The sequence below is a fragment of the Corvus cornix genome, chromosome 4 (assembly GCF_000738735.6).
Source record: "Corvus cornix cornix isolate S_Up_H32 chromosome 4, ASM73873v5, whole genome shotgun sequence".
NCBI classification, from domain to species: Eukaryota; Metazoa; Chordata; class Aves; order Passeriformes; family Corvidae; genus Corvus; species Corvus cornix.
This window is the reverse complement of record NC_046334.1, coordinates 13853881-13881845: the sequence shown is the minus strand read 5'-3', so window position 1 is coordinate 13881845 and position 27965 is coordinate 13853881. Positions and strand designations below refer to the sequence as shown.

The 27965-nt window shown below is 44.5% G+C and overlaps 1 protein-coding gene across 3 annotated transcripts in view; it reads right to left on the bottom strand.

Moving 5' to 3' along the window:
* NR3C2 (nuclear receptor subfamily 3 group C member 2) overlaps positions 1-25284 on the bottom strand; it is a 191029-nt gene extending 165745 nt beyond the window's left edge. Inside the window, exons 1-2 of one of the 3 annotated variants that reach the window (XM_039550700.1) lie at positions 25182-25284; positions 18627-20391 (exon numbers count right to left, since the gene is read on the bottom strand). In XM_039550700.1, coding sequence (XP_039406634.1) covers positions 18627-20389 — 1763 coding nt within the window. In that variant the 5' untranslated portion in view covers positions 20390-20391; positions 25182-25284. Of the gene's footprint in view, positions 1-18626; positions 20408-22747; positions 22764-25181 lie in introns of those variants that run through there. The other 2 variants (XM_039550701.1, XM_010412002.4) reach the window with 2 other exon arrangements.
* Positions 25285-27965: the final 2681 nt, after the last annotated feature.

Genomic DNA, 27965 nt, shown 5'->3' with positions numbered 1-27965 from the left:
GTTTTCCTACAACAGTGTTAAGCAGCAGCCAGATGAAAATGGGAAGCAGAGAACTGCCATCCATTATGATACGTTTTTAACACCTTTCCCTTCTTTCTCTAAACAGATCCATCAGACTTACAGAATCATAGAACATTAAGGGTTGGAATGGACCTTAAAGATCATCTAGTCCCAACCACTCCTGCCATGGGACACCTCCCACTAGACCAGGTTGCTCAAGGCCTTATCCAACCTGCCTTTAACACTGCCAGGGATGGGACATCCACAATGTCCCTGGGCAACCTGTGCCAGTGCCTCGCCACCCTCGCAATAAAGAGTTTCTTCCTAAGATCTAACCTAAATTTCTCCCTTTTCAGTTTGTACCCATTACTCCTCGTGCTATCACTACGCTTCCTGGCAAAAAGTCCTCTTTGGAACACATGCTAAAGATGCTATCCCAAGCTCCTGCAATAAAGCATCACTTGACAGCAACCCAAACTTCCTTTTTTTAACCCAATCTGCCTAATTTTCCCTAATATATCAGTGCGAGCCATTTAGCACTCCAAGGCTGGTCATCAAAACCAGGAAAATACCTACCAACTTAGGTGCACAGGAACACTCATACCAAGAAGGCTACTGACAATAAACATATTTCTGTTTTTAAACACTTATAAACAATACACTTTTAATTTCTTGTCAGGCTTAGTTGCTGAATACTTAAGTTACATTTGCATCCCAGGCAACAGTATTTTGTGAGAAACAGACATGTTTTATGTGTCTGTGTATTAATTACAGTTCTAAATGAATAAACTCTGAAAAATGGCAGACTAGGTATGTAAAATATGTCCCTCTTAAAACTGCTTTAAAACTTACAATAGGGATTTCACAAAACTGTATAAACGTGGACAAAACCCACTGTCACCTGCATAAGTAGTAAGAGCTTTCCATAATGAGACTTTCACGAGTGAAGTGAGGAGTTGATTTTATCTGGTACACCACAGCAATTTGCTGTGCAGCTTCATGAAACTGCTACAAATAGCATTACAGCCAAAACCCAATTGTTGCTGAAATGCATTCAGTAAAATGGAAAATACAGAGAAATACAACACAGTAATTGTCTCTCAACCCACATTATATATTGTGTTTCTAAATTATATAGTATTATATTTTCAAGTTTTTAATATAGTTTCCCACTGAGGAATTGATAACACAGAAGACGTTCTTTGACCTTTTCCCTCTGAATATCCAAATAATATACCACATAGGTTTATAAGCCAAATAACTCTCCAGCCTTTTATTAGATCCCAAGGGATAAAATCTGTTTTAAGAAACCACCACATGTAGCAATGCACAAAAGAGCTAATGCAAAGCACTTTCCTTGCTGTGCTATTTCTCACCTGCATCACAATTTCTCCTGTACAGTTGCAATTGCAGTTTATGAGTCTACATGTATTGGAAAGACAAATTGGACTTCTAGAACTTGAAAATCTGCACTGAACGCCCTAACACAATCACTGACAATACAAACCATGCTCCTGCTCACCCACGGATTCCTACTTAGTGGATTCAACACAGCACTGCCATCTCTTTAAAGGCTTGACCCAAGCAACGGACAAAATAACTTACCAAGCTTTTCTATTCCCCAGATACTGCAGAAAGTATTTAATGGACTTTTTCCAAATTTAGCAGGATGTTAAAAACCACACAGCCACCAGATAAGTAATTTGTGGGGCAACTCAATCAAAAAGCCAGGCTGATCCTTTAAAAGAGGCCTTTCGGGGATTTTGAATTGATAATGTTTGTATCTCTACAATTAATCACAAAATAATGAAGGATTCAAGTCATCACAGTCAGGCATTGGGAGTGTGAAAAGATGCATGCTGTGCATGACAAGAATCAAAGGGCCAGAACAACTCAGGAAAAAGCATAATATAAAACACTTGATGTAAGTTAGAAACAGTGGAAACTTTCAACCTGCAGCAGCCTTTTTTATGTGGACGGTCCCACTGATTTTAATGGGCCCACTGCTTCAAGTGAAAAAGTTCCATGCAGGAGCCTGTCTGCCAGACCATGCATCAAGCAACGTGTCAGGAGAAGCTGTCAGGACTCTAACTGATGCGAGATCAAATCCTCCCTCTAAAGACACAATTCTGTCTGCTTCTGAAACTTAGAGCAGATGCTATTTCAGAAAATGTCAATTATAATTCACCATTAAATCCAAAGCTGATTTGACTTTTGGAGGGGGCTTGGGGCTTCATTTGGGTTTGGTTTTTTTGGTTTTTTTTTTTGGTATGCAACATACATCTTAAATGTACTGCTCTGGAAAGAGACAAAACATCTGCTGACATCACACCTATTTACAAGCATAATTTTAGAACTCTATTCCAGTTTCACTTCAGATCAGTTTATCACACTGGTTTGCAAAATCCAAATTAACAAGTGGCACAATGAACAGATAATGACAATTTTGAGCTGCTTCTTCTAATGAGACCGGTATTTCAATAAAGTTTCCAAACACATGACAGAACTTTATCCCAAAAAGAAATAAAATATTAATATGTTGTTTATCTTCTGTTTCCAATCCTCAGTTTTTGACAAATGGAATTGTAAGCTGAAATATTCCTGGAGCCTGTCCAACAAAGATAGCTGATATTGTTAGGTTTTTTAAAATTTAGTGCATTATTCCAAATTAAATCTACCTTGGCCATACACAGGTTGATTTTCCCCTCCTCCCTCCACAGGTGAGTTGTATCTCAGCATTTCTTCAAGGCAATATTCATGGTCACAATGAATTAAGAGTTTTAATTCCCACAGCTATCACCTGGTATAATACTGGCCCTATGGAAAATGAGTGGGAATGGTCATCAATTCTCACAAGGGCAGATTTCAACCTCCTGACAGATTTTTCTCCTGTAAGGAGTTCCTTTGGTTTTTTCAAGGAGCTGTTTTCCCACATGTCAGTGAGATAAACATATACAGTTCTTTACCATTTTACCCAATCTCCTTCAAGAACTATCAAAACCAAAGTATTTACCAACATCCTTTCCTCAAAAACAAAACAGTTGCCTTTTTCTGTGCATCCAATGACAATTTTACCTACACGTGTCCATTTAATATCATTCAACAATGTCTAAAATGGTTCTACTGCTATTAATATTTAAATAATCAAAAAGGCTTAGAAAGAGAGCTCAGGAAGTCATTTAGAGCAAGATTTTATTCCAACTAATACAGTGAAGCCAAAGCACCTACTGATGCAGAGCTAAAATTGCTTTATAAGTTTCATGATTTATTACAAACACAAAGATAAAAAAAGGCATTAAATTCATTAAAAAAAAAACACAAAAAAGAAACTAAGTCAAACATGGGTGGGGCCTTCTTATCTATTGTTTATGGAAATCTGGAAGTAGCAAGTATCTTACTGGTGTATGACATGAATGGACATCCACGGCAGAATGCATCTATGGGGAAACACTGAGACTGCTCTACCCCTTCTTCTCCTGCCATAAACATCCAGTATAACCCCTTTCTCCAATTCCTGAAAAATGACGAAGGAAAAAATGAGCTGCCAGCAAAGCCTGAGCAGCAAAACCATTGTCACGAACACTTTTATTTCCAATATAAGCAAAGACTTTTCTGGGATGAATTCAGCACTGAAAACACTCATTTACTGCTCAGATAATTTCAGCTCCTATGAACCCTGACATGTGAATAAATGCTCCTCTGAGAACTCTGGTTCAGCTTACCTACATAATGCTGTTTATTTGACCAAAGCTACTTTTTCCACTTACAGTACAAAGGATCACCCTTCTGTGGTTATAGGGCTGGGAGCAGGGAAGGTAGAGGGAGTTTTGCTAAAAGGTTATCTATTACTGTTACTAAAGCACCTTCCAAAAATACTGTGTTTCTTTAAACTTACTAGCTATTTATACTCTAGCTGTACATTGTGTTTGAATCTCAACGCAGAATATTTTTCAAGTGTATCATTTACATTTCCTAGAAAGCATCTCAACTGTTTGCAAAGCTCATCATGACTCCCTTAAATGTCTGTTTCTGGTACCATAACATACTCCACCTAGTTTGCACTCTAAATTATCATCAAGACCTTTCTACATATATTTGAAAAAATCAGAGTTTACACAGTAACTTAATTTTATTAGCTGAAAGTTCAGCTTTTGGTTTCACTTCTCCATCTCCCTTTATATAACGCATCAAACCCAGAGAGAGGGCAGGCTGTTCAGGTTTGCCACTGCAGCATGAAATGAGGGTAATAGGCTGCTTCCTTACACTTCCATGCTAATTCCTGATATCAGGCTTTAGTCCTGGTTTCTGAACTATGAACCCTGGTGGGTTGGACCTGGCTGCTGGGCTTGGCTAACTCAGAAACTCACAGCAGCCTACAAGAGAGTCGCTCTGCAGCACATCCAGCACTGACAGAAGCTGCAGAAAAATAAACTGAAGCCCAAATACAGCATCTTCCAATTTCTCAATTTCACTGCTGTCTGTTGGTAGATTTTCAATAGGCCTCCTATCATCTTTTTTTTTTTTTTTCCCCCTCCTCATTCTGGGATCACAGCCAATCCCCAGCACAGCAGCTGACTTTCCCCAGAACTAACTAGAAATATTCTGATAGACTCTATTTATAGACTCAAAAACTTAGGACTGGAAGCAGCCAACCAAATTTTTCCACTCCTTGCTCTCCTCTGCTATCTATCTGTCTATCTATCTATCCTGGGCTAACCTAAATTCCAGCTTCCTGTGTTTCTCTCGGGGAACTATCCTACCCACAACTGGCATACCACAGGCACACACACCTCATCCCAAAGCACCTGTGGAGAGTGCATGCAATTTACTGAGCAGACTAAAAGAACAGGAAACCTCTACTTTTATGTCACTGGAGAAAGTATACAGGCTGATCTTCTGTCACTAGAAATCAAAGGTGAAGGAAAATCAAGGTTTCTGCAAGAGATTATACGACTTGTACTTCAGACCTCTGCAAAGTCATGAGACCAGTTGGGACACACATGACTTCTGTGTTTACTATGAAGAAAAAACAATAAATAAAACCTTTTTTTTTCATCAGGTGGCTTTTATTATGGTATTTTTAAAACACACACACACAACTATAGCTAATACTTGCAGAAGCCAAGTAAGGTTAGTCTCCATCAGTTTAAGTACAATACAAATACACAGCCAAAGAAAAACTGTATCCCAAAGTAAGAATAATATTTCAGCTGACTTGCCCTTGGACATAAGATTCTGCAAAATTATCTATTTACAATACTATCAGATTCTGTTCAGCATTTCATACTGCAGATAATGTATCAAAACTTTAAATGTTGAAACAGAAAGGCTAGTGTGCTCTGGAAGCAACACCTGGCAAGTCTGATTTTTACTTAACCTTACAAATGTTGCTAGGAAACCCTACTCAATATTTACTTCGTCTTTAAAGAAACAGACTCATTCATACTAAGCTACTGATGGGAGCATTGGGGACTTGGCGGAGAAGTCCCAACCTAAATTTACTCTTGACATCTCGCTTTCCTAATCCACAGGCCTGACGTAATACAGAAATATAATTAAGAGTTGGGTATGTAGTTACCTTATGAGACCTGTAACAGCATTGGTATTTTGGACTGCAAGCAGTGCAAACAAAGTAACAAAGTTCTGCTATTTTCCTTGGTTTTATGTAAATTTAATTTAAAAAATAAAGGCTACATACTGATGCAGTCTCCTACAAATGGCATATTATTTTTAAGTTTTTGTGAACAGTGGATGATTTAACAAATTTCACCATCAGCTCTCATGTCTAGGACAGAGATATATGGTACCTTCATCTGCCCATATGAAACATCAGAAAAAGCCTAGATTGTACCAAAACCAATATACGGGGAAACATTTATGTATTTGCTCCTACCTTTCAAACTGATTCCATGAAATATATCTATAAAAATCAAAGCTATTTTCTTGTAATCCTAAGTGATGAGATGCTGAATATTCTTAATTTTTTGTCATGTCAGACAAAACCACCAGCTTTCCTAGGACCTAGTGCACTATACTGAGCTTATACCCTCTTGTGCCAATACCTGCTATTTTCCTTGCTCCTATAATCCTTCTCTTCATTTCCATTAGATCACATTTCCTATTCCCCTGCATTCCTGATCTTAAAATCATTCCTATTTGGTCCTGAATAATTTTTTTTTCACTCAGCACGAAAATTGCATTCACTTGTATGAAATTACTGATTTAAGTCACACCAACAGCAATACCACCTCTGAGTTCGGGGTGTGCCACGTGATGGAAAAAAGCCAATCTATATCCCAACAAGTAGCAACACTTCTGATGGATTCAGACCCAAGCTCAAAGCCTCAAGCACCTCAGGCAAAATTTGGAAAGAACTATAAATGGCCACACTGCCAGCACGGGGTAAAGAAGCCCCCACGAACACCTACGGACCCCCATCACTATCGCCAAAAAACACAGCTGGGGCTGCCACCCCCAGTGCCTTGAAGCATTCCAGCTTCGAACAGCAGCTTGGCAGAGGGGGGACCCGGCTTCTGTGCAGCAACATGGACCTTGCTACAACCTCAGCAAGACTTGCTTTTAATAAGCACAATATCAGGTGTTTATGCTGAAGCAAGCAGAACCTGAAGCATCTTGAGATCATGGAAAGGGCTAATACAGGGGAAGGATATGGAACAATTAGTGGAGGACATAGAGTAGCTTGTTTATCACAGTACGGAGGGCATGAAAATAAGCAAAGCATGAAGCTCCTCTTGTGAGCTCAGAAGTCATATGGACCAGTGCTGATTCATTAGAAATTAAGACAGGTTTATAACTATTTTCCTGTAGCTATCTTATAAATAGACTTAATGACTAAGTCATTTACAACCACTAATACATCACCTAGTCAACTCAGTTAGCCTCATATTAAAATTAATTCATCAGACATCCACAATATCCAATTAGCTGCAAATCAATAGGTTTACTTTACAAGAATTTATTGATCCACAAAGTAGGTTTTTTTCCTGAAATGACAATTGTAAGTTGCTAAATTAGTTTGCCTAAGTTACAGCTGCTTGTAAATACTTAAGGCAGCTGCCTATAATCAAAACAATTCTGTTTGCCTTTACAGATTAGTAGTATAATAAATATCAGAATATCCCTATCTAGCCGAAAAGAAGTGAAATTCACTTAATGAAAAAAAGGATACAGCCTATTTGTCACTTCAGTTTCATTTCCAACTTTCAGGATTTAATTCAGCTTTTTTTAAGATTTCTAGATTGTGGTGAAGGATGAGTAAGTAGGTACTTTGCTCATTCTGGTCACAACTTATGAACAAACACATCTGCTGAAAACAGAGCCTCCGATTTTTCTGTGGAACAATTTCCTCTGCCTGTAACCCTGTTCTCAGTTACAGATGCCTGAGCTAACAGGTGAAAATGCAATTATACACAGGCAGCACTTACATTACAGGCATGATAAAAGGAGATCTACAGAGAGGAGTGGTCAGTCCTGAGGATCCACCATCCAGTTATAGGTGTCACAAGGGTTGTGCTTCAGGCCAGCTCCAGTGGGGTCCCATGGACAGAAGCAGAGGCTGGAATGCCCTGGGTAGTAAGTTACTCCTGCAGTGCTTTTTACATTCTCTTCTGGCTCAGAAATATCTGATTGTTCACCCCTCAACTGCCCAGTGACGTGAACCACAGGGCAGAAGATGGTGGCAACTGGAAGAATCGTTTCAAAAGCACAATTCTGATCCAAATAAAAATGTAAACAAAACCCTACAAACTCTGTTATTAGCCTTCTGCACACAGTTAACTCCTGTTTATGTTAGAAAAGAAATTCAGGACAATTTGCAGACCCATAAGAGATGCACTCCTGATTTTTTTACTTCTATTTTTATATACATTAGCTCCTCCGAATTTTCTCCCTTTTTAAAATAAAATGTCCATCCAAAACACTCATCCTCTTTGCTTCTTCCACCAAGTGGGTTTAATATGAAATGAGTAACCATTCTTTATCTTATTATCTGCATGTGTAGTTTGAAGTTGTCATTACTGCATATTTAATCATTCAACGTTTTCAATGCCCAATCTCCTTTTTTTTTTTTTTTTTTTTTTTTACTGTCAGATCTCCAGAAACATAAATTCCAAGCAGTCCCGAGAATCAGAAAGGTTATCTGGGAAACAAATGCAAATCAAGTGCATTGTTTCACTGCAACATTATCTTATGTCATTAGTTGGCAGCAGCCATAAAGCTCTGGATGACTTCCAACATTTACTTCCATACACCGAGCAGAAGCTGACATGTCTAACCCCCCACACTTTGTTCATCTTCCAGCTACTTTACATGGATCCAGATTAAAAATAAGGATTTAAAAATCCTAATTGTATCAACTTGAATCATTCTCTTTTGCCACTGCGTATCTGAAGGAAGAGCAGGGTAAAGCTGTGCAGAGGTTTGTAGAGCTAATTCTGCAGCAATGTGGGTTTACTTGATAGATTTTCCAGCAGGGCAGTCTGCAACAAAGGTTCAGTGCAGAGCTTCAGCAAGTCAGTCATGTTTAGTAACTTTTTCTAATCCTTAAGGAATATTTATTGGCCAATATTTGTTTTTAATTATTAACGTTAGAAAGCCTTAGTGCTCAAAACCAAACAAATTTAGAACGGAAATAACAAAACAAACCCACAGTGTACGCTAAATCCAAGTGAACAGGCTACGAGCTGGGGTGCAATCCTTAGGAGATGGGGGAAAATGACCTCCACTGCAGCATCCCCAATGGCATCGTGTTCTCTCCCTGCTGGGCTCAGGGCGTCTGGAGAGCTGCAGGAGTGCACTCCTGACCACCCACAGTGGTCCAGGAGAGTGCATTCCCTGGCCAGAAACGATAATGTGTTCAGTTTCTACCAAACCATAAAAATAACAGACCTTGATCCTTGGAAGCGGCAAACATTAAAATATATTGCCAAGTGAAATTCCTGGGTAAAATTCCCAGGGAGTTTTACCGTATCCCAGGATCCACACCTGTGCTAAGTTTTAGTTGTTTTGTTTTATTTTAATTTATCCAAGTGAGTTTGGAAGTTAACACAGTTATATCCAGCAAAGTAGATCTGAAGCCACCATTAGAGGAAGAGCTTTCTAACTGCTCTAACATACTGCACTCTCTAGCACAAATCTAATTTAGTTTAAAATAATGAAGCTGACAGCTCAGATAGTCTGCCTGGAAACTGTGCAAATTTCCCACCCACCTTCATTTGCAAGGTCCCTGGCACTCCAGTCTTCAAAAACGCTGAAGTGCATGACAGGTTTCTAGAGACAAGTCTTCAGCAATGCTAAAAGTGAGATCTCCGACCTTTTGGAGAAGCTCATATTTGAACTCACGCCTCCTGAAGGAAAAGAAAGGTTGCTGTCATGATGCCCCAACCTTAAGGCACTTCCAGAAGCACTCCCTTTCCTGCTCCTAGTCTGAGGGCAGTGACCTTGATGAAACTTGACTGGGAGACCACGTCCCACCTCCAGCACTGCTCCTGTCAGACAAGAGGCAGTGTTTGAGTGGGGAATATGGTAAACCACCTGCAAAAGGGCAGAGAGGGACTCTCACAAGGGCACACAGAGATAGGACAGTGGGTAATGGCTGTAACTGAAGGAGGGTAATTTAGATTAGATATTAGGAAAAAAATCTCTACTCTGAAGGGTGGTGAGGCACTGGCACAGGTTGCCCAGAGCAGCTGTGGATGCCCCATCCCTGGAAGTTTTCAAGGCCAGGTTGGATGGGGCTTTGGGCAGCTTTGTCTAGTGGAAGGTGTCCTCGCCCATGGCAGGGTAGGGGGGTTGGAACTTGATGACCCTTGATGTCCCTTCCCAACCCATTCTATAACAGCGAGCAGAGTCCCCTCCCCACTCTCCTTCCTGCAGCAGCACTAAGGGAGAGCTAAAGACACAAACACAATTGATTTTTCAAGGTGAGACGCTGCCAGAGTAAACCGGGGCTTGCCGGTTGTGAAAGCACGTTTCCAAAGGGCTCGGGGAGCACAGGTCTCCGTAAGGACACGGCAGGTGACGCACTCCGGGGGTACACGGACACGGCTCCTTGCGCAAGCCAGAGGGATGTGGGGCACGGGCAGCGCCAGCACCATGAGCCCTGCTCAGCCCAGCCACACTCAGCACCTGCCCCTTCCTGGCCTGGATCTGCCAGCAAGAAGCACAGCCTGACGTAAAATTTATTAAGCAGAGCACTGCTTTGCTAAATTACTGCTCCCATCTCCATGGGGCACTTGGGAGCCAAGAGCAGGACAGCTCCCATGTGCCATCCTGACCCTCTGAGGCAGGTACAGGAAAAGAGGTGATGAACAAAAGAAGTTCAGTACAAAGGAATTCAGTAGCAATGGGTTTGGTGGGACTGCATTACGATCTTAGCACAACGCAGGATTCAGAAGAGCATTGCCAAAAATGCTGGAAAGACCCTACAGTTCTCGGCAGCTGGGACAGGCAAAATCCTTGTCAGGACAAACTACTTAATTCCCCATTCTGCCCTCTGATTAAAAGTTCTCAGGCCACTGATAGATTACACTGCCCAAAATAAACCTCTAAAATACTGCTTTGTTTTGCAGACTTAACATTTCTGGTGCAGAACATGCACCCAGAAAGATCATATACACACAAAAATAAGGAAGTGAGATATTCTCACAAATCCAAAAGATTCAGAAAGCATTATTAAAGATGGTAAGAGGTTTTTAATTTCTTTTTTTTCCCAAAGACCTAATTTCTATGGAATTGTTTTATAAAGCTGTCACTTTTAGGAACTTGGGATAACACCTCTCAAAAGCAGACATGGAACGAAAAGCACAATAGAAAAGACTCATGTATTCAGTACAAATTTTAGCCTGAAAGCTCATTCAAAAAGTTATTTCAACTCCAGATGCAAGTAGAAAGTATTGTTTGGAAGAGAGGATGGAAATGAGTAAAGTGATATAAAAATTGTCAGAAACATTCAGCAATTAGTCTGAAATTTGCTTTTTAACCTCAGGGCTGTAACTCTTTGATCTATTACTATCACTAACCACAATCAGCAGCATACCCATGCATCTTAGAGGAGCGTACAAATTCCTATAAGCCATTTTACATATTATCCACAAATACTGGATTCTGTTTCTGCTCAGAAGTTCTAACCAAAAAGTTACTTTTTTTTTTCTCCTTTCCAAAAAATAACGTTATATATTGACTTCAAGTAACCCTACCTCCAAATATGAAATTTAAGCTATCAGTTTGTTCATGAAGCCAATACACAGCTTAGAGATCGCAGATTTGGAGAAATTTAATTTAGCAACCAGCTAACAACAAATTCTAATGTAATTGCAGGCACTTAATTCAGTGTTTAAGATAAAGAAATAAAATTCAACTTATTTTGTGATCTATCAGTAGTGTGGAAACTCCTGCTATAATATAAGTCAGTAAAGAAATGGCATCTTGCAAAAATACTTATTCATGTACTGAATAGGTACAACCAGTGTTAGTTACACTTTTAAGAATCCCAAATGAATAGCATGGATTTGGTTTTCTGCACTTTTTTCTGTTGCTGTTGTTTTGGGAGAGGGTTTTGGCAGTTCGGGGTGGGATGGGGGGTGGGAGAGGGTTGATTTTTGTGTTTTAAATCTTTCAGCACTGATTTCAGCAAAATAGAAAAAGAGAACCCCCCCAGATCACTTCCTTTCAGAAAACACAAGGTTAAGCTCTGATAAACCACATTAATAAACCTCAGCTGCAAAACAAAACAAAAACAACAAAAATAAAAAAACACAGCCCCAAGGAAGGTCCCAGAGCCTCCCATTTAATAAGACCATACATTTGAAAACTTTGCCCTGAAAGCAAACCAACCCTCAACGTTTTTGTAAAATCCTGGGGGTCCCTGAAGAGAAAGACATGGATCACAGAAATCCTGCTTCCAAGTTGGAGGAGGGAGTGCCTACTCCCACGCAAGCACCGCAGAGAGCGGGAGATGCTGCCGCTCCTCTCACCGGCAGTGGTACTGGAGCAGGCTACACTGGGAACTGCTGGCACGGATAAACAGGCGCTTCCTGACCTGCCAGCCCTTCCCCTGTAGTGTAAGCCAAAAAACTATGCCTTCCTCCAAGGTCAGCCTGACTCCTCCAGCAACAAACCCAAGGTGGCTCCAGCAGGAGAGGGCCCACCAGACAGTGACCTTCCGCTGCAGGTTACACAAGTAGGGCAGCGAGCAGCCAAATCATGCCATGGTCTATTTAGGGTGCATTCAGACGTACCCAATAACACTGCGAGAACCTGGTCCATTGCACCCGATGGAAATACTGCTGCTTTTTTTTTTTCCTCTCCACAGATCTCTCACTCAGAGAAGACTGCAACCAAAGTAATTCATATGCTGAGCACCAGGCACTGTGTAGCAACCAGCTGCATGTGAAAACCGATAAAAGTACTAAACTTAGATGGATTTAATACCTGTTTTTCACACACTCTTTTCAGTTTCCTCATTGGACCATTTTTATCACTCTTAGACAGCCATATTTTAAGACACATTTGCCAGAGAACAAGTTACAGTTCTATATTCATCCTTAACTGTGGTATTTTCTGACCTCTGAGATCTTAAATCTCAAATCACAGCACTCCATTGTTCTCCAAGAAGTTTTGGTCAAAACAAATCCATTATTAACTCCATCTCCTACAACTCTGTTCAAAGACTCAATGCACACAATTTAAAAAGAGAAAATGCCTTTTAAAACTGTATCCTGAAAATACTAGTGCTGGGATTACGGCTCAACAACACATCTTTTAGCAGAAAGGTGCACTTGGGATATTTCGCAGGCTCCTTTCCTTTTCCATCCCTTCAGTTTGTTCTTGTGTCCATATCACATCACACTGCTCACCAAGTTTCACTGTCCTGTTGGTTTTTTAGAGCTTCAGAGTGAACTGGATCAGGAACCCAATCTGGCTCTCACATACAAGAAGCCCAATCAAAGGGCAAAACCAAAATCAGAGCAGACAAGGCATGGCCCAACAGAGTATTTTCACCACTTCAAACAACACATTGTTCAGCTACAAGTGACACCTAACAGCAGCCGCTGCTCCAGCCTGGGATCAGCAAAGCATCAATAAGTACCTGGAGATCTGATTCAGCTGGGCAGAACACTTCACAGCAGGTTGTAGCTCCATTAATGTTAAGTGCTGGTTGAGTAAGGCCAGGTTATTGAACCACAACTTAACAATTTACTCCCTCTGCAGACAACACAAGAACTGCATGAGCACGGAATCTGCTGCAGCAATCCCTGTGCATGTTTGCTGCAACACACATCCCATAAAATAGGATGGGAACATTTTTTATACAGTACATACTTTTCTGTCTTCCAGTCCTCATTAAAATGGATTGGTCCATACTGTCGGAAAATGAATAATCAAAATTTCTTCTGCTTGCTAAAATGTGTGCATTGAAGGTGACCCCACCTTCCTGTTTTTCAGAAAGCCATCAAAAGAAGATTATCATAGTGAGAACCCATACCACCAAAAGTGATACAAAAACTAGGCAACGACTGTTAGCTACTATTAGAATAAAACATAGCAAACTGATTTCCAATAGCCAGGTACTGCAAAGTTTAGTGGTATCAACCAGCACTTGAAACATTTTGGAAATACACAGCATTATTCACCCCCACACAAAGAAACAACCAAGCCCTAGATCCTGTCACACAGATTGACAACAGAGCTCTTATTTTCCCAGATGTGGAAGATCCACCCATTTACGGAACACAGTTTTCCAGTAATGTGGACTTCACCTTGCCACAGCACAAGAGTCAATGGATGTGTATAATTTTAAGGGAGAATAAAGCATTATTTGCATTCCCATTTTAAGGGAAAATACCTTATACAGACTTTGAACTCCTCAATAAAAAGCAACACAAAAACCCAGCACCCTCACCAAAATAACAACAAAGAAAGCTGTAGAAAGTAAAAGGCTGTTCAATGCATGCTGGTATGCCCAAGGGAACCTTTCAACCTCCTGGTCTGACATACTAATACAGACTTCTAATTTCTTTAGCTAGAAATAAAGAATATGCAGAGGTCAAAGCTGCATTTAAAAAAAAAAAAAAATCACAAAATTATACAAGAACCTACAAAAACAAGTATACCTACTCAAACTGAACTAAAGGAAAAACATAGATTTAAGGCTATGGTCTATGGTATTAGAGAATAATTTGTGAAAAAGGTCTGCACAGTAAATTTTTGGGAAGATAAAGGGGAATACAGTCCTGCCAAGCATGGAGAATATTTTAACAGCACAGTCCTTTTCTCATAAAGTCCGTCAGCAAACAGAGGTCAAGGCCATTCATAAATTCTACAAATAATATTTACCAGACCTTTATCTTTCTGGCAGGTATAATTCTGATAAGTGACTATTTTAGATAATATTTAACATAAAAGTTTATTTACAAAAATACTTGCAATAGCCTGAAATCAGATTTTAACCAGAATCAATTCAAGCCAGTAAAGGCTACAGGTAAATCAAGACCATGTTGATGGGTTGCTTTCTGGTTTTGGGTTGGGTGGGATGGGGTTTTTTGGGGTTTTTTCAAGTAGGGTCTAAGAAATAAATACTGACACACGTGAAGTGCTCAGGAACAGACATGTATAAGTCGTCCCTAAAATGCCATCAAACGTCAACGATCAAAAATTTCTTGAAACACAATTATAGATAAACATATGCAATTCATATTAAAACACTAAACTTTCTGAATAACAGCACATCAAACTTAGTGAATTCTTCCCACACTGGATTACACCAGTGGAATTGCCAGGAAGAAATGACAGTAGGAGTATCAGCCCTCTGTTTCCACCACAACCACTGAGAAAAGCAAGTGTGTGTGTGTACATATATGAGTTAATACGGAAATTAGAGGGAAAACGCACATTTGCAGAAGAAGCTTTAGGTAAGAGCTAATGCAGCAGAATGGTCATCCTCCTCAATTGTCGCTGTTCTTTTAAGCAACCATGACATTTTTCCTAGGCCACTTTGAAAATCACATAATTGGCATGATCATGGGGCTTAGGCTAGCACCCCAATTCGGAAGAGCACTGATTACCTTAAAGTGAAATCATATCTGGATTCTTAGTGTAGGTTTTCATCAATGACATCACACAATTGCACACACCTTCTTTTTCAAGCCCACTTAGCTATCATTTAGTTTAGAAACCAGTATTTCTTAGAAATGCTATTTGTGGAGGGAGGAATCTATACACAGACAGACAAGTATGATTCACCCTTTATTAAAAATTACAAATGTAAAATCTTTCAAAAACAAAGACGTGTTCTGCATGCGTATTAGCAGAAGAAAAATATTTATAAGGAAATAAGGGAATTTGGTTTTGCTTAAGAGGCTCTCATTCCCCAAACACCACAAGCTGCAATGTTATAAAAAAGTTACTGCCAACTAACTTAAAAAGAACCATAACTGTGCACATCTAATAAAAGTAACTGAAGGAGAAAAAGAGAAATGTTGTAGTTGGCAGTGGGTGATTGGCACAGTCAACAAGGTAGCAAGGCATTTTAAATGTTTCAACTATGGTTATTAAACACTATCACCAAGTGTAACTGATTTAAGAAAGGAGACACTCTAATATGAAAAAAAAAAATTACAGAAATATTCTAAAGATACATTATCAATGTAAAAAGTCAAAGTCATCTTCTTTTGGCCACCCACTCCTTTTCACCATGTAGGCTGCAAGTCTGAAGCAATTCAGAAAGGGCATGACATCAGGGTTCAGAAAATAATGCTGCTAAAACAAGACATATCCCATGATGGTCATCTACTGGCTTTAGAGAACCATACAGCCTGTTTTTTCCCTTCACCTTTTTCTTTGCTTGCAGCCATTTATACCGCAAGCTAAGTACCCCTGAAAAAAAGAGGAAGACTTAGAATACCAGAAACTTCAAAATACTGCAAAATTCGAAGGGTTAATCACATGCTGTAAAACTCTGAAAAATGTGTGATGCCTGATACGGTTGACACATCAGAAAAAAAAACCTGACTGGAAATAGCAAGGATCTGGTTTAGATGTAGAGGACAGGTGTGATGCTGCTGTTCTGATGACATGAAGGAAGAGGTATTTTGCAATCCCCATACAACACAGATATGGGACAGCTGAAACCAACCTTGGGATGTTGGGGCTGGCATGGTTTTAAGCTATGTGTGTTTTATTACAACATTTCAGAGCACCAACTAATTTGAGTATGATTTCCTCTGTTATAGCTGCAAGACAGCACAGAAATGAAGAGAAAAATAAAGATCAGTCTGAAGTTTGATAGCAAGGCTGAACTTTTACATGCATGACATCTTATGTTGAGTCTTTATGACTTGTCTCACCAGCAGACAAATAATCTCAGCAGGCACCTCCGCACTCAAATCTGCACTGCTAAAATGATCTCTATATGAATTTACCTTGAAAATTTTAAGGGCTTTGCACCGGTCCCTGGCTGCACCTGTTGGCATAGAGCCATCGCCAAGCAGATTAAGAGCAATATTTAGTTAAATAATGGGGTTGAGTTAGGAGATCTGAAATGATGACACATATCCTAATCTGGAGTACAGATCAGGATGCCTGGAGTGTCGCAACCCTGCAGATCTCCATCACCTGAACAGAATTCTGTATGCAACAGCTCTGAGCACTAAACATTTAAGGATTTCTGGATTCTTAGTGTAGGTTTTCATCAATGACATCACACAATTGCACACACGTAGCTGCAAAGTGGCAGCTACACTCACCTGCACATCCTACAGAGATACCAGCTTAGAGAACAAAGACAGGAAAGTGCACCCAGCCTATGTCATCATCAAGTCTGATTACATTTACCGACCTAGAGCTACCATGGACTAATGTCAGATCAGAAGATTCCTTTAAAAGCCTTACGAGAAACTGCTACTCCAAACACAACTATTGATGGCAACCATGCTCCTACCTGCATTATCTCCCTGTTTATTGTGCCTGCCCCTGCAATGGATGACAGCCTTTACTCAGCGCAAGCATTCAGTCACACAAGAGCTCCCACAGCTGGCAGGAGCTACCTGTCCAAGCAACAGTGCTCAACCACAAAGTAAAATATTGGATCTTTATATTCAGGCATTCCATCAGTCTTCTGGTGAACTTTTCTCACTATATAAATAATGCAATTTATGAAAATTTAATCAGGTAAAATAACTAGAAAACAGTACCTCCACCTTCCTTAATCCAAGAAAGTACATTTAAGCCAAGACTGGATGATAACAAATAACCAGCTACATGCAAAGTTCAGCATGATGATGGGATACAGCCCTTCCAAGCTGAGTGTATTAAAAAGTGCAATTTTTTTCGAGACCATATTGGAAATGGGCAAAGAAAAAGTGAAGTATGGCCTACAAAATGATAGGGAGATTGTAGCAGTGCTGGACAGAACTGAGAAAAAAATGAAAACCGTAGAAGTCTTTTTTTTTTCTTTTCTCCTTATGGGTAGATAGGCTGATTTCCCTCCTGAAAAGCACCATTATTTTAGATATTATGTTTTTCACTGCAATGCTATTTTCAGAAATCTGTAGTATCATACAAATATGGAAAACACCACGCATCCTACTCACCCTACTCCAAGAATAAAGCAGATGCTTCATTCACCGAGGGCAGCTGCGTAGCTCGTGATGAGCAAAAAAAAAATACTTCAGAAAGGTAAATGCCACTCTGTTACTGGCTATTTGAGCTTTAGCACAAGCCTTTGGTGTGCCTGCTGGACATGTGGATATGCTATGCAACCACTGAAACTCACTCATGCTGTCAGAGGCACTTCATAACTCATACTATTGGCTCTGAAACTAGATGGTTTAGGAAAGTAAGCATCCCTCATGAGATACACACAGACACCTGCTTGAAGAAGGATGTGCTGCCGTGGATCAGCCAAGAAACCCAAATTCAGATGACACTTGCTTATTTCTCTTCCACCAAAAGTGAGGAGATCAGTTTATCCATTTCTCCCTTTCGAATGCATCAAGTTTTAACAGCCCTCCTCCTTCTGGAGGCATTTTTCTATATATACAAACCAAATGTTCCTACAGTTAAAATACAGAAATAATATGTTGCCACAGGCTTATAACATTTAGTTTTTTAAACTTAACCAGTTACAGTCCAGTGCAGTCATAGAACCACGCTTCTTCACAAAAACAGATTCCTGACACTATTGTTTTCTTATCCTCGTCTCAACATTTCATCTGAGGAACAACATATTCAAGCACTAGCTAAGAAAGAATAACCATTATAGGACACAAGAGAGCAATTTTACTAAGCTCTCATTATGGGAAAAACAACATTTGTAGTAGTAAGAGCTCATAAACATACTAAAGCTATACCTTCAAACCTAATAATAACAGAATATAATATGTTCTTCTTAAATATTAAAGCCAGCACTTTGTTTTTATTAAAGGCAGAGTAAAATACAGCAAGATAGCAACAAATCTAATAATAACTGAAATTCAAACAAAGAATTACGCATCAGACTGAGAAATACCACCCTGGTCCTCATTTTAATTCATGCCTTGTTTGTTTAATGCAGGGGAAGAAAGAAAAAAATGAGGAGACAAAAAAAAAGTAGTAATTTTCCAGCTCACCTGGACACGTTTTCTGGAATGTACTCTAGAACTGGATACCCATCACTTCTTCTGGATGCCAACTCTGAATGCGACTTCCAGGTCTCCACGAGCGTGCTGACAGCAGGGAAGGAGCTCAAGTGCTGAAATGTCTGCTCTCGAGCAACCGGCCGCGACAAGGATATCGTGCCCTGGGCACCGATCCTGTAGTGAAATGACTGTCCACCTGAATTTACACCCACAATGGCAGAGGATGGTATACTGTTCTCTTGGTAATAGCTGCCATCATCAGGCTCCTGCTTAATCCCCACACGTAGGCCCGGATTTGGAAAACCACTACCTTCACAACTGCCATCAAATGAAGAAACAGGTGGTCCTAAAATCCCAGAAAGAGAGTAATAGTCTTTGTCATCCATAAAAGAAAAATATGAGCCATCTGTAAATGGGAAAGGATTTACTGTTTGATTCCCTTTAAAGGAGGCACCAGAACAAGGATGTTTGGCCGACTCTTGCTTCACTGGTACTGAAAAGGGGGAATCGGAGTTTATTTTGCTGCTGCTGTCACCGATGCAGGCGCTGCCGAAGGACCCATCTGGCTCAGGCTTTATGAACTGAACAAGGTTCATCTGGCTGTTGTTGGAGATGGCGTTCTCCATTTCCTCCATCTTAGGAAACGTGAGCTCTTGAGCACTCTTGTCTTTTGTTTCTGGACTAGGAACGGTATCTTGGCTTCTGCTAGGTCCCGCTGGCGTGCCAGAAGGCGGGAACCCTATGGAGTTGTTTACGGGGCTACAGATGGATGATCCCACAGTGCTAACCGCTGGACTAGAACGAGTGGACCTATTATTGGCATTGGAAGGGCTGGCAATGGAGCTCCTGGAGTTCAGGTTTGCAGGACTGGACACAGAAGATCGCATAGTGATATTATTGGGACTCGAGACGGGAGATTTCACACTGCAGTGACTGGGAGGACTGGAAATCGGCGACTTCATGCTACTGATAGGGCTGGAAAGCGGAGAGCCGACGTTGCTGACGTGCGCAGGGCTGTGCAACATGGAGCCCCGGTTCTCAACGTTCGGCGAGCGCGACAGAGGGGTGCCCTGCCCGATGGGGCTGTGCATGGCAAAGTTCCCAAAGCTAGCGGTAGTTGAGGACACGGAGTTAATGCCCGCAGGACTACATACAGAGGAGGCCATGTTCTGAGGGCTGCAGCCTGAGGGGCTTTTCTCTTGACACATGATAGGGCTTTTGACAATCGCGTGCATGGCACCACCGTTCACAGCGTTTCCAGAGTCCGACATCAAAGACCTCAAGGGCCTGCTGGCGCTGTGGAGGGGAGAGGAGCAATGGCCGTTCTCCTTGTAGAGCTTCACCAGCTGCTCCACGTTCTGGTAGATCTTTCCCGGGCTCCCCTGGTTCTGCTGATCATAGTGGTAATCAGCGTCTCGTATCGAATCCATATATAAACCCATGGATTCAGCCACCGTTGCTGACAGTTCCTTGGACTCTGTTTCGGTTTTGATGTCAGAGGGCAGAAGACCAGGCTGGCTGTTGTCTTGCTGCAGGCAGGAGAGTAGCTCAGGTTTTTCTTTGCTGTTTCCTTGAGCACTGCTGTTCACGAAAGTGCTGGCGGCGCAGCTTACATTTACAATCTCCATGTAGTTACTGTCATCAGTCTGCTCTCCAGCACCTATGGAAGAATACTCCACAGACTGAGAAACTTGACCCCACCGTCTCTCCATATCTAAGCCTTCTGGGTAGCTGTGGTATCCTTTTGTCTCCATAACTAGCAAAGACATATATAAAAAAGTAAAATTAATGACAGGACAGTGTGACTTCCTAAGGAAATTTCCTAATTTCCTAAGGAAACAAGGCGTATCCGCTCTCTCTGTCTATCCTCCTCTCTCTCTCTGCCTGCCAGTCCCATTTCCCTGCCCCATCCATCATCTCTCAACCATTTGTCCAATTTCAATCAAACCAAGGGAAAAGGTCTCATGGATATGACAGCCCCATGGATTCAGGGAGAAAACGGCTCAGCAGTTAGGAAACACCCAAATTTTTACTCCCAGCTTTGCCCCAAAAGGCCTGGCAATGTCAGCACAACCACCCACCCTCCCCGGCCACAGCCCCATGGCCAGTGCCAGCTGTATTGGGGCTGTCCCTCACCCAGGGACCTGGAAGGAAAAAGGGAAGGGGGAGTAAGGAAGGAGGGGATCCAGAGAGGTCCTGAAAGGACATGCTGGTGGTAGGCAGGATGCAAACCCTGTGGAAATTGCTCATTACAGGTCTGCTCCTCCAAGGACCTTCCACTGCCATGCTACAAGGACAGCAAAGCAAGGGAGGCTGCTGTTTTAAGGGGGTTTCTCTTCATCATCCTCACCCCCCAGTGTAACACAGGATGCTTTAAAAGGAACCAGCGGTTCTGAAGGGCTGGGAGCTGACTTGCCCCTTCCCAGCTGTACAAACCTCTTGTACAACCACCCAAGGAGACACGAAGGCATGGGGAGAGAAGTAGGACAGAAGCTCAGTAGGAAACATTTCTGCCACAGAGGAAGGGGATCAGACTAGGTGGGAATGCATGGCTATTAAATGGATCCATAATTCAGCCAATTCTGCAAACCTCCATGGCAGCCAGCAAGAGGAATATATAAAGAAAAGTAAACCTTATTCTAAAATGGACCCTAAAAAAACTCCTCCTATCCCACATGCTGCTTTCTCGAGGTAGGGAGCAAAATGCATGACCTAGTCTCCAATAAACTGAAAACCACATTTAAGTAACAAGAATTTCTAATTTTTTAAGGATTTGGCTCATAGTATCATTAGAACTGCAGAAACTCAAGTGCCAACAGTTACAATATCAATATTATGCAAATATTTTTTTCCTTTCAGAATGTATTTATTTTCCAATATTTAATTTAGTGTTTAGCCCTTTTACTTAACACTACTTAACCACGCTATCTTAAGCAAAATTATAAAAACAAAACAAAAAAACTGTAAAATGAATGACTTGAATACTTCTTTGCCCTTACTTAGTTGGAACTATAGCTCTATGCCTACAATCCCCTGAAGCACAAATTTTATTAGAACCTAGAATTATGTGTCTCACATCATCATGTATATCAAATCACATTCCTATAGCCTAAAATTTTCAGACAGAAGTGTCTAATTCCACATAAAGTCACTCCCAGATAATCACCTACCCCTGATTTAAGTGCTGACCAAGCCTAATTCCTAGAGAAATCAATTGCAGCTGTGAGTGACCCGCATTTCTGAAAACTAGGAAACTTAGTTAAGGCTTAAAATTAGGATGTAAGTTAAAATTAACCTCAGAAACACCAGCAGAACCACTGCATACCAGGAAATCTCTGTTACAGGCCTAACATTACACCAGTGTTTGAGCTTTGTAGTGACTTCTCCCACAGCAGTAAAATTCAAACTTCATATAAAATCAGTAGGCAAGCATACTCTAAAACTTCAGCGAATCAAAATCTGGGTCACACAAAGGAAAAGAAATTAGAAAATGCCCTGATCCTGCACTTGCAAAGGCTGGTAAATATATCTGAGAGGATCAAAAAGCAGCAGACATTATTTGTGGCCTGATACAAGTTCAGTTTAAAATGACAGATATAAATTAAGGGAGAATGCAGCAGCAAACAGATTTTTTCGGAGCGCTGGTTTCTGTCACCTCCAAGCGCCTCAGTGGATACCAGAACCAAATTAATCATCTCAGGGGTTACTGGGAGCGTTGGGGTTTGGTTTTGTTCTTTTAGGGAGAACTTACTATAGCTTGACTAGCATCTTTATACACGGAATCCACACTTCACCTACTGCACACACATGCCTTTTTACTAACTTTAACTAAACAAATCTGACGCGGGCTAAAACGTCCACAACTAAAGCTCAGCAGTGTTACCTATCAGAACCAAGATCACCTCTATCTGATACTTTACAACATAAGACATATTGTGAGCACAGCAGCTTCTCCAAACTCCCTCCCCGAAGAATTACCCAGACACTGCGAGTTGTGTATTTCACCCCAAACACATCAACAAACACAGCCCTCTCTCCGCAGCACAAATCTCCAATCAATCAGGCATTAAACCAGTCTCGCAGCAACAGCCAAATAAAAAATCAAATGGTACCTGGTATCCCTGCAACCAAAAGGTCACCTAGATACGGGAAAATCTGAAGTAAACCCAGGTTCATAAAAAAAAAAATAAAATAAACTGGTGGCTCAAGCGACCACCCACTTCTTAATTCTCGGTGTTTGTAAATGAAATTTTCTTTAAGTTTCACTGTCTGCCAGCCACCTCGTTGACACAAGACTGCCCAGGGGACCAGAGTTTCATGGCTAGGCTGGGGTTTCCCCCCCTTTTCTCCAGAGCGGCGAAGCGGCGCGGGCAGCCCCGGCACCGTCGCTGCCCCGGCACGGCCGCCCACGGACCCGAGCGGAGCCGGGCGCGGGTCCTCCCCCGTCCCCGCGGGTTAACATCCACGGAGGCAGCGCGCACGCTGATTTCCCTATTTACCGTACGCTGTGAGGAGCATCACCGCAGCTCCCAGGCAGCAGCCACCACTTTGCACCCCTACCCCCCACCCCCCGCCGCCTGTCCACTTTCCCGCAGGTGCAGTCCGGGTTGTCACGCGTGGGGGAGCCCGCCAGTGCCCGGGGGCTCGCCCCCTACCTTCCCTCCCTCCCAGGAGCCCGCGGGGGAGGGGGGACCCGAGAGCCCAAACCCGCTTTCGGCCGAGCCCGCCCCGCCGGCCCCCTCCGGCCGCCCGCCCCGCGAGCGACGCAGAAAAGCGCTTTTTTCCCGTGCAAATGCCGCTCCCCAGCCTTCACGGCGGGGAGGCTCCGGGCCCCGCTGCCGAGCCCCCGGCTCCCGCCACACCCCGCCAGCCGCCCCTCCCGCCGCGGGTCGGGGAGCGGAGCGGTGCCCCCCGGCCCAGCCCCGGTACCTGTTGCGGCGGGGCGCGTCCCCGAGCCCCCGCGGCGCGGAGCGGAGCGCAGGGCGGCGCGGAGCGGGCAGGGCGGGCAGCGCGGCTCCCCCGCCTCCCCGCCCGAGGTGCGCCGCGCCGCCCGGTGACACGGAGCGGCACCCGGGAGGGGACGGGAAAAGGTGCCAAGTCCTTTAAAAACATGTCACATGCCCACATAAAGTTCAAGTTTACGTCCCGCCCGCCGCCCGCCTCGATTGGCGGGCGCGCCGCGGGGCGCCGCGCGGCCGGGGCCAGGCCGGCGCGCCATTGGCTGCGCCGCGCCGTCAGTCACCCGCCGGGCGACATGACTGATACAAAGTTGCTGCGACACAGCCTGGGAAACGCATCTCCTTAAAGCCGCAGGGACCGCGCGGCCCCGTGCTCCGCCCGCCCGCCCTTCCGCGGGTCCCCGCCCGCCGCCCCGGGGACCCCCGGCGAGGCCGGCGGCGCGGCAGCCCCGGGCCCCCGCGCACAGGTGAGGTGCGCGGGGCGCGGCCGCCCCCGCCCGGTGCCCGCGCCGCGCCGGCGGCAGGGCCGGGCATCGCCTCCCCGCCGGCCCGGGGTTTCCGCCTGTCAGCGGCGCATGAGTGCGCACCGTGCCGATGCAGCGGTGATTTAACCAGAGAAATTAAAAAAAATAAAAACAATGGGGGGGGGGGGGGCTGAAGAAAACAGAAAAATGTAAAAAAAAAAAAAAAAAGCGGAGGAGCGACAGCGGCGGAGCGCAGGAGGGTTCAAGGACTCGTCCTCCGCTCCCCGCCGGGCTGGCTCCGCTCCGCGGCAGCCGCGCATCCCGCCGGGCGCCCCGCCCGCTGCCTCCCCCACCCAGGGCCAGCCAGGGGAGCCGCCGGAACGACCCCTGGCCCCGGGGTTTGCTGCCACCCCCCCATTCCCCAGTGTCCCCCTGGGTGCCTGCGTCCCGGCTGCAGGAATACCCTTTTCCCAGACAAACCGAAAAAAAAAAAAAAGAAGGAAAAAGCCGCCGAGCCAAACTTTCAGGCGATGCGCTCCCAACTCGCTCCCTAAATACCGCCCCCCAGCCCCCGGTCAGCGGCCCCTGAGAGCCCCGCTCCCGGCCCCCAGGTGCGCTCACGGCCCGGCGGGGACAGCTCCGTGGCCCCTCAAGGGTGACAGCGGTGCCCCTGGGAGCGGGGCGGGGGGCTGAGCCCGTCGGGCAGCGGCAGCGCCGGGCACCGCGCACCTTCTCCCGCAATCGCCCGTGCGCGCCCGCAGGGACCCCGCGTGTGCTGCGGGTTTGCGTTCCAGAGTCACGGCGAAAGCGCCAACATCCCCAGGATTTGGGGTGTCACGTGCTCCTCTCGTTTTCCTATTCTGCCAAATATCGACCCACACTCACGGGCCGAGGCGGCGGCTCCCAGCGCCCGCGGCGCGACCCGCGGAGGAGCAGCCGCCACCGCCGCCGCGCTTCCCCGCGGGCGCTGGCGAGCAATGGACGCGTCCTTCCCGCGAAGTTTTCACGGATGGGGACGGGACTAGCCGTGACCTGGATACGCCGGCCGGTGTATTGGACACCCGCCCCGCTACCCCCTGCGCCGCTGCTCGCCCCGCGCAAGGCTCCGCGCTACACTCACTCACCTCCCCTACGACATGGTGGCGCGGCGGGGGGAGGAGGCGCGGCCCCCGGCTACTGGCAGCGAACCATCCGGGATCCCGCACCGCCACCCAGGGTAAAAAAAAAAAAAAAAAAAAAAAAAAAAAAGTACGCGGAGGAAGCACCGGGAGCGCGGCCGGGCGGCGGGAGGGAGCTGCGGCGGTGGCAGGCGGCGGGGTGCCTGCGGCGCGGCTCGGCTCGGCTCGGCTCGGCGGACAGCTCCCACCATGGACGCCTAGGTGGGTGGGTGTTCCCGCGGGTCACACCCTCGCCCGCCGGCGGAGGGGAACGGGGGGTGGATCCAGCACCGGTGGCGGAGGAAGGGAGATTTTGGGGTGGGGGAGAAGAGAAGAGGGGGTGGAGAAGGAGAGAGAGAGACACCCTCCAAAAAAAAAAAAAAATCAAAAAACAAACCCGAAAAAAAAAAATAAACTTATGTCATTCCAGGTAAAACTCCCATCTGCGCCACCAAGGAAGAGGAGGGAGGAGAGTGGCGAGGGTGTAAACTTTTTCCTCCCCCCCCCCGCCCCCTCCGGTGCCGCCCGGCCCCTCGCAGCGCCCGGCGGCTGCGGCGCCCCCACCGCCCCCTCCCGCACCGCCCGCCCCGGCGGCTCCCGGCGGCTCCCGGCGCCGCGGGGTTTCTCACGCACGGAGCCCGCCGCCGCCGCCGCCGCGGTTCCTGGTTCGCGGAGCCGCCGGAGGAAGGGAAGGAGGGCGGGCGGCGGGGGAGGAGGAGTGTCTCCCCGTGCCCTTCCCCAGGCGGAGCGTCTCTCCCGGCCCTGGCGGCGGCGGCGGCGGAACACCCCTCCCCTCCCCGCTCCGACCGCCCCGCTCGGCCCCCGGGCGGGCTGCGGGGAGCGGAGCGCCCCTGAACGGGATTGCGGGAGGAGGCTGCGCCCCCCCGCCGGGCCTGCGCCTTCCATCCTCCTGTCCCCGCCGCTGCCAGGCGGGGGGAGCCGGTCCCCGCTGCCCCCCGGCGTGCCCTTGGGTCCCGGGGTACGGGCAAGGAGCAGGAGCATCCGCGCCGCACTCGCGGGGCTGCGGTGGGGCAAACCCGCCCCGATTCCAGACATTAACAGAAAAATCGGTGCCAACAGCGATGCTGGTTTTAAATTAATATTTCACATGTGGCTAAGGTCTTTTAGAACTGATTATGTTTGAGTTCAGGGCATTAAATGTCTCTTCATTTAAACATCTTTAGGAAAAAATTAGGCATTGGAGGAAGGAGAAAGTTGGCCCTATTCTAGTAGCCTCGATGCAAGTCTTTAAACGTGGGAAAGGGCTGCTCGCCGGGAATTTTACCTGTGCCGAAGTCTGTAGGATTGGGGCCTTGGAAAAGGCGATATTTTATCAGCTGTTGTTTGCATCCGTCAAAGTTTGTGGGTAACTTGATAAATGTTAAACGGGGAAGCAGAAAGTGCTGGTGAGGCCAGACGCGGCGATAACGGCACATTCAATAGCTTAATTTCACAATTAGTTTACTGTATTATTGGAAACAAATCATATTTCACTGTGCCTACACTAGTGCTCTATTTTTAGCCATAATGTAGCTAAAAAGGAGGAACCTACTGAGATGTATTATAACATTGAATGTGAACAATTCTCTTCTCTCTCTTTTTACTCATTTCGTGTCATACATCTGGTTTGGAATACAGCTCATTTATTAATCGGACAGAACTACCGCAGATGGGCTGGAGGCTGCAATTCCAAGTCAGAGAAAAGTTCCACGCAAGTCTGCAAGGAACCTGGCAAGTCACAGCCATGCAAAAAGCACCCAACCACATAGTCTGCTCTCCCAATAACTGGCATAGCCAAAACAACTATTTTTTATTAATTTATAATTACAATGTATTGGGCTCTTTAGTTGTTTTTCAGGGCAAAGTCGTAAATGAAAAAGGCATCTGAAATGCTGGGATGTAGCCTCAGTCTTTGTGTTGCATCATATTTTTTTATTGTATTTTTAAGAACAAAAAGCAGATAGAAAATAAAATTGAGGGAATATACCAATCTGCCTTATACTGCCTTAGTACCAAACATTTGATCCCCTCCCTTTCCCCTGTGATACAGACAGAGATGGCTGCTGGAAGAATAAAGCACCTTTCACAGTATGTGCAAGATGCTCACAGATTTTCCCCAAATTCTGTAGAAACCTCATTTGTTTTCTGCTTGTGGTTCACAGGAGCACTTAGCTTTTTAGTGGTTGACACTATATCTATTTTTAGCAGCATTTTAACAGCTGTCACTAACAAATACGGTCCCATCTTGAACAAGGAGGGGAGTTTATCTGTTTTATTTTAAAAAAATCAAACTCTGTAATTGTCAGATTATAAAATGCAATTTGGATCTTTATCTGTGAAGAGAAAAGGCTATCTTTTCTCATTATGCCAATTCCATGGGGGAAAAAAAAGGGGGAGAGGGATCTGTAGTGGGCTTGATAAAGTAACGAAAGGGTGTTGCAAGGTTCGGAAATAATGTTATTCAAAGGCATACAAATGTATATATAGCACATTTCAGATTCGGTTAAAAGTGGTCCTGTTTTACTGCCTTCTGCAGCTGTGTTGCGATGGGGAAGCCGCAAAGAGTCGAGTCATAGTTTTCCAAGTAGGTCAAGAGGAGCAGTGCGGACACCTCCAATGAGCAATTCTCTTCCCTCATATTAGGTTTTATTAGAGGTTAACTCATGTCAGACATATGACACTGAAAGCAGCAGACAGACAAGTGTAAGGCACTCTGTAGCAGATGTCATCTCTGTTCCTAAAGGTAGGGGC